Below are 17,172 nucleotides of genomic sequence, written 5' to 3'. Positions count from 1 at the left end.
CCAGTACTGCACCAGCCCAATCCAGCGATCCGGAACTTTCCAAACCACCTGAATCTGAACCTGCCTCTGACCCCAATCCGGCTGAACCCAGATCAGTGCCAGCGTCTGACTCGCAGCTCGAATCCACGGCGGAAGCTGACTCCGGCTCAGACGCAGAACTGGAATCTGAACTTCAAGTAGAATCAGTTCCTAGCTCTACATCTGAACCACAAATCGAATCAGACGCAGAATCAGACCTGGAATCTGAGCAGGTTCTGGAGCTCTCCGGAGAGTCCACGCAGGAGCTGGAATCGGATCCAGACTCCACCGCTGAAGTGACTCTGAACCTGGAGCAGGAGTGTGAATGGGAGGCGGAGCAAGTCGGTGCGGACGCAAGCGTGCAGGAGGAGGTGGGCGTGGTCGAGCGTGAGTGTGTGGAGATGGAAAACGAGGACTTCTGCGCCGTCTGCTCCATCGGAGGCGAGCTGCTGTGCTGCGATCGCTGCCCCAAGGTCTTCCACCTGACCTGCCACGTGCCCTCTCTCCTCAGCTTTCCCACGTAAGCTTTCCTCCAGTCTGACCTCGCTGCCCTTTTCTACCTCGTGTGAAGCTGAGCAGATGTTTTCTCCTCTCGTTCCTGCAGGGGCGACTGGGTGTGCACTCTGTGCAGAGACGTGCAGCGGCCGGAGGTGGAGTACGACTGCGAGGAGTCCCGGCTGCCCCCACACACCCCGCCATCTGCACTGTCACCATGTGACCTGAGGGTAAGAGGGCAGGTGCTGAGCTACATCTGTCCTGCATGTGATTTATTTCTGAAGTGAAAAATAAGAAGACTGCTTCTGAGTAGTAAATATGTAAGAATTAACACACTTAGGGGGCGTGCTGTCAAACAAAATTAATCAACTATGGGGTTGTGTGATGTTGAGTAATTTCCTCTAACAGCATGTTCCCACGCGTTTTTTTATTTAAAGAACAACAGATCATACTTTTCATCCATTTATAGTCACAGGTAATGTTGTGGAACACTCAGGAAATGAGTTAGTTCCTGTTGTTGCTTACGTTATAGCAGCTATAAACACTCGTTCCCTCACCAGCCTCTTTATTCTCTCTCTTCAAGTTAATAAGACAAAAATAAATGCAGCTTGTTACCACGAAACCGCAAAGAAGCGTAAACTCCTCTGTCCTGAAGATGACAGAAAACTTAAAGTTACAGCTTTACCTCTGACTCTTACAAAGCTCTGACACTGGAGACTCCTTCCATCAGTGTTACAGAGACATTTCCTTACAGAAAACTTCACCGTATCAACGATTACACGCGCTTTTTAATCCTTTTTATTATCAGTGGAGTGTCTGCTGTACGAGTCCCTGTGAAGGAGCTGTTACTATAGAAAAGATAACGTATTAGAACGAGCGCATTAATGTATATAACCCTGTAGAACGGAGACACTGAAACATGAGCGCTGTAATGATTTAATAATCTGTGTGTTTATTGTACAGAAATGTGAGAAGCTCACGCTGCTCATCTACAGCAACATCCTGAGCGCTCCGTTCCACGAACCCGTCAGCCCACTGGTAGGTTTAAAGCTTTCTTTCTTCCAGAAGAACAAGGTATAAATATTGCATTTCTAATTTTTATTTCTGTCCAAGGCTCGTCATTATTATCAGATCATCAAGAGGCCCATGGACTTGTCTGTTATCCGGAGCAGACTGAAGAGAAGCAGCTCGGCTCACTACAGCTCCGCCGGAGAGTTCGTGTCTGACGTCCTGCTGATGTTTAAAAACTGTGCCAAGTTTAACTACGTGAGTGAATCGCTTATTGATTCATTGTATTGGTATTTGATTTTTTCAGTACTCGTGCTCATGTGCAATAGGTGTTTGCATTCTGATTCTGCTGCTCTTTCATTTCCTGTGTGACAGTCACACACTAAAAATAAACCAACGCTCGCCTGAATTCACTTCACTTGACTGTTTAGAGTTTGTGCTGTTGAGTCTGTGCACGCTGCATCATCCTGCACATTCACTAGAAAAATGAAATAATTATACAGCTGTGTATATATAAAGTGTAAATAATGTAAAGTGACAGTGTTTTATTTTAAAAGGTGTAGTAAGATGTAAACATGAGAAACATCATGTGATGTGGCTCTCCTACATCCAACATCAATCATATTTCCTGTTATTTAAAAAGCTCTGCCCTTTTGCACTCACAGGTGTTCTAACCTGAATGTATTTTGGGGGCGTGGCTTTAGGGGGAACAGTGATGGGAGGAGCTTCATTTGAGTTTGAACCAAAATCACTGACTGCATCTTTAAAGAACTTTGTGTTTATTCTCTTCCCTTTCAGCTGGATTCTCTCTCTCTCTCTCTCTCTCTCTCTCTCTCTTTCTGATTAAACTGTCTGTTTCTTCTCTCCCTCTTCAGTAAGATTTTCTCTCTCTCTTTTTTCTCTCTCTTTCTCTCTTTCTGATTAAACTGTCTGTTTCTTCTCTCCCTCTTCAGTAAGATTTTCTCTCTCTCTTTTTTCTCTCTCTTTCTCTCTTTCTGATTAAACTGTCTGTTTCTTCTCTCTCTCTTTAGCCTTATTCTCTCTTTCTCTCTCTCTCTCTCTCTTTCTGATTAAACTGTCTGTTTCTTCTCTCTCTCTTTAGCTGGATTCTCTCTCTCTCTCTCTCTCTCTCTCTCTCTCTGTCTCTCTCTCTCTCTCTCTCTCTCTTTCTGATTAAACTGTCTGTTTCTTCTCTCTCTCTTTAGCTGGATTCTCCCTCTCTCTCTCTCTCTCTCTCTCTCTCTCTCTCTGTCTGTCTATCTGACTGAACTGTCTGTTTCTTCTCTCCCTCTTCAGCCGGATTCAGAAGTGGCTCAGGCCGGCCACAGTCTCCAGAACTTCTTCTTGTCCAAGCTCAGCGAGGTTTTTCCTGAGCTCAGCTGTCCTGCTCCTGACGACGACTCGGACAGCGATGATTACGAAGAGCCCGAGTGTGCGGCCGCCGTCGCCTTCCCCTGGCCTGAGAGGAGAGAGCATAGCCACAGGAAGAGGAAGAGGAGGCGCTCGCTCAGCTGGAGGAGACATCACTATTAACCTCCTGTTCCATGATGGATTTTAAACTGTACAAGTTACACAGCTTCCATCTGAGAGATAAACCCGATTAAAACTTTTTTTTAAAGTTCCCATCTTCCTCCTCCCTTAAATTTTTTGTAATCCAGTGTGTCATGCTGTTCCATATTTACCATATTTACACAGCTGGAGGTTATTAAACCCGATTGTTTTGCTGCGATGTTCTGCACTGAGATGGACTTCATGTCAGAACTTCTCTTCGGAAGGTTTTTGATATCTCACAGGTTGCTGGCGACTGCTGCTTAGTGGATGTAGATGAGCAATGTCGATTGGTCATATACAGTAATATACAGTATATTTATTATAGAGAATGTGATATTGTATGTTTTTATATGCTTTATACACCCCGTATATGACAAGCTTTTACTTTTTCCTACTGTAGAAACCCACTAGACCTGTAGAGGGAGCGGTTTATATAGCCTTAAGCCCGACAGCCGTTCACATTGGACAGACGATGTTGAATTAATTTTCCTCTGGCTATTTATCAATCAAAATATTCCTCCTATTCTGGAGAGGAACGTGGATTCTGATTGGACGTTGCTAGGTAACTCGTTTTAAATATGTCTCGCTTAAATGTTCATTTAGTAATGATTCTAAAATATTCAAGAAATGAATTATTTCTCAGGTAGAAGTGAAGGAGGAGTGCAGTTTATTCCTCCGTATAACTCATGTACAGGGTAGATCAGAAATGAAAAGGTCTTCATAATAATAATAATAATAATAATAATAATGATAATAATAATAATTTGTAATAGTGTAGAATTTGTTCATTTCTTTTATTCTCTTTTACTAATGTAATTATCTGGATTATTTGAGCTATATATAGACTTCAGTTTGCACTTCAGCTCATTTTGCTTCCTTCATATAAAACCCTCTTTAAATCGTTTGCAGCCTTATTTAAAACTGACGTCATCAGTATCTACATTTCTTTTCCAGCGGAGTACTTTTTATTATTATTATTATTCTTTTTTAAAAAAATCTTCTGTATGATCTGTACAGATTGTATAAATAGTCCACGGTGAATCATGGTTATTAACTGCTACTGCCAAATTATTTTCAGATGTGACAACGACTTTTTTGGTTTAATTTGTTTTTTTTTTTTTTAGCACAAACTGACTGGAAATATTCTCACGCTGACAAATGATATAAATCAGATCACTCGCTACTCTTGACTACTTTGCTGCTTTGTCAATGTGCCATAAACACTATTCATAAGCACTGAAGATTCCAGTTACTCACAGAAACTGCATGTTCACACAGTGATGAGCTAAAGACAGCATCCTGGCGTTTTACTGACGAGTTTGGAAGTCATGATGATAAGCCTAAACTATAACGAGCAGCTGCACTGACTTGCCTTTATAAGAATTAAACGTCCTGAAACTTGCTTTAACACTGACCTCTTACCTCGTTTTTCCCATTAAGCAGCTCCAGATGTTTTCTTCAATTAAAATAATCTTCTAACATTTTAATCCAATTATAGTTTTCTTGCACGGAAGTGATCATGTCAATTTTTAAAGCATTAAAAGACACAAGAAAGGAGAGAAAAAAAAATGAGAACACAAAGTTTACCTTTAAAACGAGCATCTCATTGAACTCACTCTATTTCTGTCTCTCTCTCTCTCTCTCTCTCTCTCTCTCTTTATATTATCTCTCTCTATTCTCTCTCTCTCTCTATATATATATATAATTATCTCTCTCTTTTCTCTCTCACTCTATTTCTGTCTCTCTCTCTCTCCTTCTCTCTCTCTCTCTCTATATATATATTATCTCTCTCTTTTCTCTCTCACGCTCTATTTCTGTCTCTCTCTCTCTCTCTCTCTCCTCTCTCTCTCTCTCTCTCTCTCTATTTCTCTCTCTATATATATATATTTCTCTTTCTTGGAACTGTTTATTGATCATAAAAAGGAATAATTTAATAATTAATCTTAATAATAAGTCTTTTACAGTAAAAAAAAAAAACCAACAAAAAAACAGATTTTTGTGGCCAATCAGGAATTTTTTTCACACTAATTATTTCTTTTCTTCCATTACACTGAATCATACACCATCAAATTTCAGAAATGTGTTTTAACTGCTGAGTTTGAGATCCTGAAATAAAGAAAAGGAAACATCATATGTGATGTAAACGAATAACTGCCTCTTAGAATTACAGCCCAGTGAAAACGCACTAAAATGAAATACTCGGTTGCTAAGCACTCGTCATATATAATGATGAATTATATATTCTTGTCCTGAAGGTTTGTGCTGTAATTTTACCTCACACAGTGAATGACGTGGAAGTCTTTCAGGCGATGTTGTGAGTGAGCTGCTTTAACAGACTAATAAATCTGGATCCATTCTTCAGTTTGGCTTTAAACCAGAATGAGAGAAGCATCCAGGGGATTAGTTTATTACTGCTGGAAAGCATATTATGACTATCTTTCCCAGATACAGTAAATCAATTTGTCCTTTTCAACTAACTTTTATTTGAAAACAAAAGCACAAAAACACCCTCATCCTACACGTTTCATTTCAGATTACCGCAAAACCAAAACAGAGCGAGAAGCTTCTTTCATGTGAACTTTCTCATCACTGAACTTCCTCACCACAATTACAAGAAGAAGATTTAGAAGTTAAAAAAAATGCAACATTTTTGAAAAGTCTGAATAATGTCTTCCTTATTCCACAGCTCTGTTAAAGTCAGGTGTTGATTAGTTTTCTATAACAGCAGCTCTGACAGTAGTGCAGCTACAAATCACAGGTTTATTTATAATCAATGCGCTCGTTCTAATATGTTATCGTTTCTATAGTAACAGCTCATTCACAGGGATACAGCAGGTGTACAGCGACGCTACACTGATAATAAACAGATTTAAAAAAATCTTAGATGTGGTGAAGTTTCCTATTAAATGCAATATTTATGGAAGGAGTCTCCAGTGTCAGCGCTTTGTAACAGTCAGAGGTAAAGCTGTAACTTTAAGTTTTCCGACATCTTCAGGACAGAGGAGTTTACGCTTCTTCTTTGCGGTTTCTCAGTAACATGCGTAACAAGCTGCGATTTTATTTTTTGTCGAACAACTGTTTATAGCTGCTATAATGTAAGCGACAACAGGAACTAACTTAATGAATTAAAACATAAAGGACGCTTACAACATATCATTCTTTAAGAAAAAATTGTCATTGTTGGTAAATTGCTGTGGTGTAAGAGGAATAAAAGACTTCAGGACGTGCTGTTTTACTATAACAGCGTCTCTTTTGTCTTTTTCCTGTTTTTTTTTCTATATTCTGTTACTCGTTAAGAATTTAAAAATCAAATCCACTATACTAATAAATCCTAGTTACAGGTTTGCTCAGACTTTTGCTTCATACATTTTACAACATGACAAAAACCTTGTTAAGTTTCTTTTTAATCATCAAATTCAAATCAAAAACTATTTTTCCCCCTACATTCTTTCCTGGTTTTGGAAAATGAAGACTGTGAAAATCTCCTCTCACAACATATTTCCTGCTTCACTAACACTTTCCTGAGGAGACTTAAATCAGATTAGGTTTCGGACCGAGTCAGGATTATTTCCCTGAAAACTGTGGGATAAAAACCGGGCCTGTAGAAGGACGCCCTTAACGAGTATGATGTAATATCTCCAGTGGCAGTATTTAAATCTTTTTTCTGTCCTCTGACCTCATTTTTACCCCCTCAGATTTCTGAAAGCTCATTTGTAATGACTATTTTGTGAAATAAGGTAACAGTATTTTCCTGTAATGGTGTGGTATTTCCCTCTCTTGCTTTTTGGTGTGCCTGTATGAGTGCTGAATGATGTTCAGATGGCATTAGATCATACAGCTGAATGAGCTCAGAGGTCAGTGTGGTGCAGTTAAACCCAGAAAGCCATTAAAGTCGTCTCAGTGTGCTGCATTCACAAGCTTCTCTGATTTACTGCTGTGTTTTGTTTAAATAAAGGATCAGTTCAGCCTTTTCATCTCTCTGCAGAAAACATTCTCTCTCCTTTCTGTCTGTTTTTGCTGATCAGTGTTAAAATACATTATATACTACATTACAGTACAGTATATTCACCACACTATATAGAGTATGCTATGGAATATAGTATGAGATAAGATACAGTGCAACACAATACAGTACAACACACCACAGTACAGTTCAGTATAGTATAGTATAGTACAGTTCAACACAATACAGTATAACACATCACAGTACAGTTCAGTATAGTATAGTATAGTACAGTGCAACACAATAAAGTATAACACACCACAGTACAGTTCAGTATAGTATAGTATAGTACAGTGCAACACAATACAATACAGCAGATCAGAGTACAGTTCAGTATAGTATAGTACAGTTCAGTATAGTATAGTATAGTACAGTTCAACACAATACAGTACAACACACCACAGTACAGTTCAGTATAGTATAGTTAGTACAGTTCAACACAATACAGTATAACACACCACAGTACAGTCCAGTATAGTATAGTATAGTACAGTTCAACACAATACAGCACATCACAGTACAGTTCAGTATAGTATAGTATAGTACAGTGCAACACATCACAGTGTAGTGTAGTATAGTATAGTATAGTACAGTTCAACACAATACAGTACAACACACCACAGTACAGTTCAGTATAGTATAGTATAGTACAGTTCAACACAATACATCACACCACAGTACAGTTCAGTATAGTATAGTATAGTACAGTGCAACACATCACAGTGTAGTGTAGTATAGTATAGTATAGTATAGTATAGTACAGTACAGTATAGTGCAGTATAGTATAGTATAGTGCAGTATAGTGCATTGCAGTACAGTGCAACACAATACAGCATAGCACATCACAGTGTAGTATAGTATAGTATAGTATAGTACAGTGCAACACATCACAGTGTAGTATAGTATAGTATAGTACAGTGCAACACATCACAGTGTAGTATAGTATAGTATAGTATAGTATAGTATAGTGCATTGCAGTACAGTGCAACACAATACAGCATAGCACATCACAGTGTAGTATAGTATAGTATAGTGCAGCATGATACAGTATAGCACAGTGTAGTATAATATAGCACAGTGTAGTATAGTGTAGTATAGTATAGTACAGCAAAGAACATCACTAGGATAGTACAGGGCAGTGCAGTGCAACACAATACAGCATAGCACATCACAGTACAGTTCAGTATAGTATAGTATAGTACAGTATAGTATAGTTCAACACAATACATTATAGTGCATTGTCTAGTATAGCACAGCACACCACAACACTGCATAGTATAGTGTAGTACAGTGTAGTATAGTACAGCATATCAAAATACAGTAAAGTTTAATACAGTATAGTATAACACAGCTCAGTATATTGTAGAACAGTATTATAGTTAGTATATTATATTACAGTATAGCACAGTGTAGTTCAGTATAATGTGCAGTGCAGCATAGTATAGTACAAAATAGTACAGTGCGGTATAGTGCAGTATAATGTACCAAAGTACAGTGTAATATATTACAGTATAATGTAGTACAGTGTAATATATAAATATATTACAGTGGAGTATAGTACAGTACAGTAAACTGCAGTGTAATATATTAGTATGGTGTAGTACAGTGCAGTATAGTACAGTATAATGTAGTATAGTATATTATAGTATAGTGTAGTATAGCACAGTAATTATAGTGTAGCACAGTACTGTGTACTATAGTACATTGTAGTATAGTAAAGTATATTACTGTGTAGTGTAGTACAGTGCAGTATAGTATAGTGTAGTATAGTATAGTATAGTACAGTATAGTCCAGTCTGGACAACCAATCAGTACAAGGCAGTTCAAGCATCGCTACTCCACTGCCAGTCATGTTACCTGTCAGCTCAGAAAGCTCCACCTTTCTCTAGACTCCAATATTTTAATATTTCCTGATTTTATACAGATTTTATACAGGCAGTGTTTGATAATTGCTTGGTTTTAAATTGAATTGAAACAAACAAAGCGTTACATTTCACATGCAACTCCATCTCATATAAATAGTGATCTATTTTTATTTAATCCTTTGAAGATCTGTTCCAGAGGTTCTGCAAGTCCTCATCCAGCAGAACTGAAATAAAACACAGCAGGACACTGAGAGACGCCACGACATGAACCGTGTCAGACCATGACCAGATCAACAGGAGGAAAAAATAAGAGCAGCGTAACAATCCGTGAAATCGAGGTTTCAGTTTTTTACTGGAACATGTGGAACTGTGTGGAGCAGAAAAAAGGGAAAAATAGATTTCAGGAAACCTGATCTCTGTGATCTGCATACAGCTGCTGTGTGTGGAGTCTCGCTTCACGTGTGATTCAGCATTAACCTGAACTCTATGTGAATATTCACGTGATTCATATGTGAAATTTACATGTGCTTTATTTAGACACCTTCACTGCACAGCTTTTTATTTTTCCACACGATTCATTTATTTTCACATGAGATTTATTTTCATCACTTCTTTACAGATTCACAGATTATTCGGATAATGTTACTTGAGTTCATACTGAGTTCATAAAGCTGAAATACACTTTCTGATGGTTCTCCCATGCAATCACATGTTACTCACATAATCACAGGTGAAAAACATGAAGAAGACAACAGTGACTGCGTGCTTTTCTTTGTGCTGTGAACATGAGGAAGTGATAAAGAAAGCAGGCTGAGTGTAAAAACACACCTCAGGGAGATTTGTGCACAAAATAACCCAATTAACTGAACGTCATGACAACCAAACAAACTGAAGTGACTGTAAAGTCCAATATAAAAAAGAAGAAGAAGAAGAAGAAGAAGAAGAAGAGGTTTATAGTTTACAAGGCATGGCTCTTTGTGAGGAAAATAACATTATGTCAGTTCACTGTGAACAGAAATCTCCTAAATCTCGTGTTGTGAAATCTTATCTGTTTCAGAGAGACTTCCTGATAACTCCTGATGTTAAACTCTCCACAGTGTGGGAGGAGAAAGTGGAGATCAGAGCGTTAATGTGCATGAGAAAAGGAGGGAGAACCTCAGAGACGGAGAGGAAAACAGAGAGAAAGGTTGTATTTCTCCTCAGCTGAGGAACACAGTGTTCGAGTCTCGGTCAGTTGTGCAGTCATGAACGACGTGAAGCTGGCTCTGCTAGGCAGCGAGGGAGCGGGGAAATCAGGTCTGTGTTTTATCTCTTCATCTCTTCACACACACACAAACACACACAAGTAAAAATAAACTCGTGGAATAAAAAGCAAGCAGGAAAGGTGCAACTGCACACACTCAGTGTCTTATTAAACCTTTATATAATGGCCTCATCATCCATCAGAGAACGTTAGTAAACGCACATTTCTTTCTTTCTTTTTTTTACTGTTTTGTATTTTATTTATACACTTATGTAAAATATACAAATAAACAGCTGTGCTGTTCTACAAGAAAGTTGTTGAAAAAATGATTTTATAAAACTTTCGGTATTTTTTTACATTCATTCATTATTTATTTATTCATTCATTTATTCATTTATTAACTTTATTTTTTATATAACAATAAACAATGTACTGTGAGTATTTGGGTATTACACAACAGGGTTACGTTATTTTATAAATGATCTATCTATCTATCTATCTATCTATCTGTTTGTTTGTTTGTTTGTTTAAATAATTTTTTTAATGCTGCATTTTTTCACTGGAAATGATACAAATCTATGCAGGATGCTGAAAATGCACTTTTACCATAAAATATATGAGCTGCTCGGTTGAGGCTCTTCATTAAAAAAAAAAAAAAACTGTTTAAAAATGTCATTTTTGCACCAAGTAACTATGCAGTGGAGTCATTTTCTGTTTTTTTTTTTCTGGATGAAATGAAATGAAATTGTTGGCTGATGAAAAGAAAGACTTAAAAGGAAGTTTAATCTGATGGTTGTTAGAGAGTGAGTATCGAAGCCACTGTGGTTTTCTCCTGGTCCTGATCGGAGTCGGGGATAACGGAGAGGACAGGTGGACACAGCCGGAACGAGTCGGTGGACTTGAGAGGGAACTTTGGAGGGAAATGCAGGGGTTAATTGTGTAACAGCTGTCAGATAGATGTTATTTGGTGGTGAGAGAGAAAGCAGCTCTTTGTGTAACTCTGTGTCTTGCAATAAATGGACAAATTACTGAGGCACTTTCTAATATTTACTAAAGGGCAAGCAGATGGCGCGCTCACCCAAAACACCCCATAAACATAACCTGCTGTCTCTGGGCCAGATATTCATCAGAACTCTGTACAAACCAAGCCAAGTATTTCATGTAGAACTCTTTTATGCTCACATCACTGCCTGAACTGCATTAGTAATAAATACTCTGTCCTGTTTTTAGCGGTTCTGGTGAGATTCCTGACTAAACGCTTCATTGGAGAATATGCCTCGAATACAAGTAAGTCCAGTCCAGTCCATTCCAGTCCAGTCCACTACCATGCAGTCCACTCCAGCCCAATCCAGTCCATTACAGTGCAGTCCAGTCCAGCCCAGTCTAGTGAAGTGAAGTGAAGTGACTTGTGGCCAAGTACGGTGACCCATACTCTGAATTTGTGCTCTGCATTTTTACCCATCCAAGTGCACACACACAGTAGTGAACACACACACAGTAGTGAACACACACCCGGAGCAGTGGGCAGCCTTTTTTGCTGCGGCGCCCGGGGAGCAGTTGGGGGTTCGGTGCCTTGCTCAAGGGTCTCACCTCAGTCGTGGTATTGAAGGTGGGAGAGAGCGCTGCTCATTCACTCCCCCCACCTACAATCCCTGCCGGACCTGAGACTCGAACCCACAACCTTCAGGTTCACCTTCGGGTTGCAAGTCCGACTCTCTATCCATTAGGCCACGACTGCCCCCGTCTAGTCCAGTCCAGTCCAGTCCAGTCCAGTCCAGTCCAGTCCAGTATATTACAGTCCATTCCATTCCAGTCCAGTACAGTCCAGTCCAGTCCAGTACACTACCATCCAGTCCAGTCCATTCCATTCCAGTCCAGTATATTACAGTCCAGTCTTGTCCAGCCTTTCTTACGTGGTCAGAGCCTTACTTACACATTTCCCACATTAGGAAGTGACAGCTGTAAGCTGGTCAGGGTTGTGCTCAGTGCCACACCAGCAGCTGTAACTCACTGTACAAAACCTCTTTATTCTACTCTCTGGGAGCGTGGTTCTACACTAAAATATTTTATTACAGTAAACCGACAGGAAGAACAAATCCACAGCAGCTGAGATTTAGAGTAAACTCACATGTTTTGAATCATTTTAAAGAAAAATGTAGTATATCACTTCACAGCAGTGCACACGCCTCACACACTCCACTGTGCACTGGTTCATTTAATCTCATCAGAAATCTGTTCAGGTTCAGAGTTCAGAGTTCAGAGTTCAGATACGGTGATGTGTCTGGATTCTGTTAGCTTATTAAAAAGACATAAACCCTAACAGACCCTGCCCCTGGCTGTAAACTTCACGTTTATACTTTATATTTATAGATTTATATATATATTTTATGTTTTCTATTTTAATATGACTTTGTGTTATATAAATGATTGAATGATGTGTGAGACCATGTTCGCTTTTTATGTAGAGACAAACATTTTCCATCCCCATCATGTCTTTTATATTTTTCAGTTGTTCATTCTAATTATTTTGTGATGCCATAAAAATCTGAAGCATATGCTGCTTCATATCACATTGCAGGCACTTCATTTAATTTCATTACGCAGCACATGTGTAAATCATAATTCACTTTTTATGACAGATTCGTTATACCAGAAAAGGCTCTCGATCGATGGCAGACAGTTGAACTTGGAAGTCTTTGATCCATGCTCACAGGTAGGTGTTAACTTCTCCACTGTGCCTTTCTTCTGCATCCAGGTCCATTCTTCTGATGTTTTCTCTGCATGGTTCTCTAAAAGTACTGATGTCCATTAATCCAGGAACACGCCCTTGCACGACGTCCAGTTTCAGATTTTCGGAGGACCATGATGTTGCTGATAAGATCTCCACATCTCCTCTTTCTCTTCCTGGCAGAATGTGGAGAGTAGATGCATCCTGGAGGAACCGGTGGACTGGGCAGACGGCTTTGTGGTGGTGTACACCATCAGCGACCGCATGTCTTTCCTCAACGCTCAAAACATCCTGCAGCAGATCAGAGAGAGCCGTCGGGAGACCTGTAAAGGGTGAGTGTGGGTCAGAGCTCTGACCCCGAGACCCGAGCGCTCACACTGACTCCAATAGAGCTTTAATGGCTTAATGAAGAACAGACAGAAGGCCAGGCTCGGGTTTGAGCTGTTTAGAACAGAAAACACCACACTGGATCAAATTAAACAGGATGTACATGCAGTCGGTCATTTATGATGAAAGCCACAGGGACATTTTGTGCCTATTTTAGTTTCTGTAGTGAATCACAACTCTAACTGGTTATTAAAGTACTGTAAAAGTCAGGGGCGTCTGTGAGCTGCGTGTCGTTTAAAAGTCATTTCAAGACAGCAGGCGGGACGTGAGGCAGGACAGATGGATCGTATTAGAGAACTCAAACAAGCTGAATGTGGTCACATGTGTGGCCAAGTGTCCTATAATAATACACTACAATATAATATCATCATCTTAATATAGTTTATTTACCAATTTATCCGAACATGCTTTCTGAAGGAGCTTTAATACTCCATAATACTCTAATGCTTCTCCACTCACATGTCAGTGAGTCCTCACTTCATCATTACTTTATCATTACCACACTTTCTAACCCAGGGAACGTCAGACATGCGGCCTGTAGGCCAGCACCATTCTGATAAAGTGTAGAGTCTGTTATCATAATTAAAATCAGCTTGTGAGTCATAATTGGATCAAATGTTTGAAAAAAGAGCTAATTTCTGTTATTCCACTAGGGGGCAAAATAGAGAAATAAACTCAAGGCTATAAACTCAGCTACTGATGAAATGTGCTAATGTTGTTCCATATTTATGAATACTTATACAAGACACAGTGTGGTATTTTTTTTGCAACGAATTGCAGTGTGTTCATGTGTTATGTACATTAAAACCACCTGCCTTAGATTGTGTAGGTTCCCCTTGTTCCCCACCAAAACACTTCTGATGCGTCGAGGCATGGACTCCACAAGACCTCTGAAGGTGTGTGTGGTTTCTGCACCAAGACGTCAGCAGCAGATCCTTTAAGTCCTGTAAGGTGTGAGGTGGGGCCTCCATGGATCGGACTTGTTTGTCCCACAGATACTCGATCGGATTGAGATCTGGGGAATTTGGAGGCCAAGTCAACACCTTGAACTCTTTGTCATGTTTCTGCAGTGTGTCAGGGAGCATCATCCTGCTGAAAGAGTTCACTGCCATTAGGGAACACCGTTACCATGAAGGAGTGTAACCTGGTCTGCAGGAATGTTTAGGTAGGTGGTACGTGTCAAAGTAACATCCACATGAAGGCCAGGACCCGAGGTTTCCCAGCAGAACATTGCCCAGACCATCACACTGCCTCCACCAGCTTGCCTTCTTCCCATAGTGCATCCTGGTGCCATCTCTTCCCCAGGTAAGCGACGCACACACACACACACACACCCGGCCTTCCACATGATGTAAAAGGAAATGTGATTTATTGGACCAGGCCACCTTCTTCCATTGCTCCATGGTCCAGTTCTGATGCTCACGTGCCCATTGTAGGAGCTTTCGGTGGAGGAGAGGGTCAGCATGGGCTCTCTGATCGCTCTCCGCTCTACGCAGCGCCATACACAGCAACCAGCGATAGGAGCAGTGATGCCTTCGCTCCCCACGCGCGTCAGTGAGCCTTGGGAGCCCATGACCCTGTCACCGGTTCACCGGTTTTCCTTCCTTGGACCACTTTTGGTAGGTACTAACCACTGCACACCGGGAACACCCCACAACCTGCTGCTCTGGAGATGCTCTGACCCAGTCATCAATTTGGACCTTGTGAAAGTCACTCAGATCCTTGCACTTGCCCATTTTTCCTGCTTCCAACACATCAACTTCGAGAACTGACTGTTCACTTGCTGCCTCATATATCCCTCACCTTTACAGGTGCCACTGTAACGAGACAATCAGTTATTCACTTCACCTGTCAGTGGGTTTAATGTTATGGCTGATCGGTGTATATACAGTGTGTTCAGTGTGTTTGTGTGTTCAGAATGTACTTTTCAGATAAAAGCTGATAAATTTACACAGTAAGAGGAGGCTGGTGTTTGTCACTAAACCGATTCTTTGTCCACTGAACTGAGTTATCTAAAATCCAAACTCTTATCTCTAATGAGTTAGAAACCACTAGAAACCACTACTCCACCCCTTCTGAGATTTTCACAATAGAACAGATTATTTTCTGCTGTTAAGTGTCTGTGTTACAGCGCCACCTGCTGCATCATCATAAAGACCGAGTTTTTGTGCCTGTGCTTCTGAGCTCTGTATTAAGATCTTGTTCTCTGGTAGAGAAAATGTTCAGTGTGGTTTCTCTGTAAACTCTGATCGGTTTCTGTCTGGTCCTGACAGAGACATGGACGTCCCCATCTGCCTGGTGGGGAATAAGCAGGACCTCTGTCACAGCCGGCAGGTGAGCGAGGAAGAGGGACGTTCTCTCGCCCTGGAGCACAAGTGCGTCTTTCAGGAAGTGTCTGCTGCTGAGAACTACCTGGACATCGCCAACCTCTTCACCAGACTCATACGACACGTCATGGAGCACATGAAGCACAGATTCGAGCGCCGGCGCTACAGCGGCTCGAAATCCATGGCCAAACTCATCAACAACGTGTTTGGGAAGAGGAGGAAGTCTGTCTGAAGCACTTTACCGTGAAAGAACATGAGAACCTTCAGAGTGTTTGGAGTCTGGAACGTCCCCTAGAACCTGATGTTAACAGCTAGTGATGAGAACTCACCTGAGGAGAGGAACCCAGACAGCACTTCCTACTCTCTTCAAACATTTAGAGCCATTAAAGCTTCTTCGGTTGTTCCTCTAGGTTAAAGGTTTTGTGTAGAATCTTGCAGTAGACAGAGAAGAAATAACAAGTAGAACTCTTTAGGAGGCTAAGATCCCTTAATTAATAATAATATCCCTTAATAATCCCTTAATTATCCAACAAAACCTTACAGAACCACTGAAGAACCCTTTTTTCTAAGAGTGTACCAAGTACCAAGAGGTTAAATATTAAACTCCTGACAGGTTCTAGGTCATAAAACACTTACCCACTTAATACACACACTCTTAAAAAAGGTTCTTTAAGGGTTCTTTAAGGGTTCTTTAAGGGTTCTTTAAGGGTTCTTTAAGGGTTCTTTGGATAATTAAATAATTTAACACTTTGACTCTTCTAGATCCAGAGGGAGAACCGAAGAATCCTTCAGGGTTTTAGATTTTGGAGGAGTGTACGCTGCTGAATCGCGGTAGCTACACAAGTTTAAACAGAAAGTAAAAATGAAATTGAAGATTATTTCAAAGCCATCACATTTATTCATAAATAATTTAAACTTTATTACTACCCAAGATAAGGACCATTTTTTCTTCTCCACTGTAAACTACGGCATGTAGAAACATTCACAACAGCGTCTGAGTGAGTTCTGTCTGTCTGGAGGAGTGGAGAAGAATTAAACACCAATTTATTTTAATCTCATTCAAAAGACTTCTAAAATAAACCAAACATCTGAATTGAACTATTAATAAAACATATCTGTGTGTAGTTTAATAAGATTTATTCCTATTATTAAAAAACTCTATTAAATAAATTGTGTAATCTGCAGTGATTTTTGTGATTAATATTTAATCCTTGGAAGCACAGTGGACATTTCTGGTCTTTATTTCTTGCCTAATTTAGTGATTCACTTTGAAGTTGTTCTTCTTTTATCCTGTTAATGCGGTGGATTTGTGTTTAATGATTTTTATGAAGTAATTATATAATTTTATAAAGGATTAAACTGCAGTTTGTACAAAAAGGTTTTTGGGGCTTTTTGAGGTTCCTCATCATGGCATGTTTCATACAGTTTCATACTGATATAAACAAAAATAGATTATATATTGCACACAGATACATGGTCCAATGCCAATATATAGCTTTACTCTTAGTAAATAAGATGGTTTTAACAAACAAACAAACAAACAAACA

General features: G+C 39.8%; 2 protein-coding genes across 5 annotated transcripts in view; both read left to right on the top strand.

The window, feature by feature from the left end:
• The window catches only part of trim66 (tripartite motif containing 66), a 26,832-nt gene extending 20,519 nt beyond the window's left edge, over positions 1 to 6,313 (top strand). For all 4 annotated transcript variants that reach the window (XM_053238308.1, XM_026930625.3, XM_053238307.1 and 1 more), the window contains 5 exons: positions 1 to 538; positions 623 to 743; positions 1,477 to 1,551; positions 1,627 to 1,779; positions 2,818 to 6,313. The exon at positions 1 to 538 is cut by the window's left edge and continues 154 nt beyond it. In XM_053238308.1, the coding sequence (XP_053094283.1) occupies positions 1 to 538; positions 623 to 743; positions 1,477 to 1,551; positions 1,627 to 1,779; positions 2,818 to 3,054 (1,124 nt within the window). In that variant the 3' untranslated portion in view covers positions 3,055 to 6,313. The remainder of the gene's footprint in view (positions 539 to 622; positions 744 to 1,476; positions 1,552 to 1,626; positions 1,780 to 2,817) is intronic.
• Positions 6,314 to 9,953: 3,640 nt separating this feature from the next.
• On the top strand, positions 9,954 to 17,010 carry rerglb (RERG/RAS-like b). Its single transcript, XM_026930391.3, has 5 exons — positions 9,954 to 10,236; positions 11,414 to 11,470; positions 12,823 to 12,896; positions 13,095 to 13,243; positions 15,572 to 17,010. The coding sequence occupies exons 1-5, from the start codon at positions 10,185 to 10,187 to the stop codon at positions 15,855 to 15,857; spliced, it is 618 nt and encodes a 205-aa protein (XP_026786192.1). The 5' UTR covers positions 9,954 to 10,184; the 3' UTR covers positions 15,858 to 17,010.
• Positions 17,011 to 17,172: the final 162 nt, after the last annotated feature.

This window comes from Pangasianodon hypophthalmus, chromosome 11 (genome assembly GCF_027358585.1).
Source record: "Pangasianodon hypophthalmus isolate fPanHyp1 chromosome 11, fPanHyp1.pri, whole genome shotgun sequence".
NCBI classification, from domain to species: Eukaryota; Metazoa; Chordata; class Actinopteri; order Siluriformes; family Pangasiidae; genus Pangasianodon; species Pangasianodon hypophthalmus.
The sequence above is the reverse complement of the archived record's forward strand: the minus strand, read 5'-3'. Positions and strand labels throughout refer to the sequence as shown.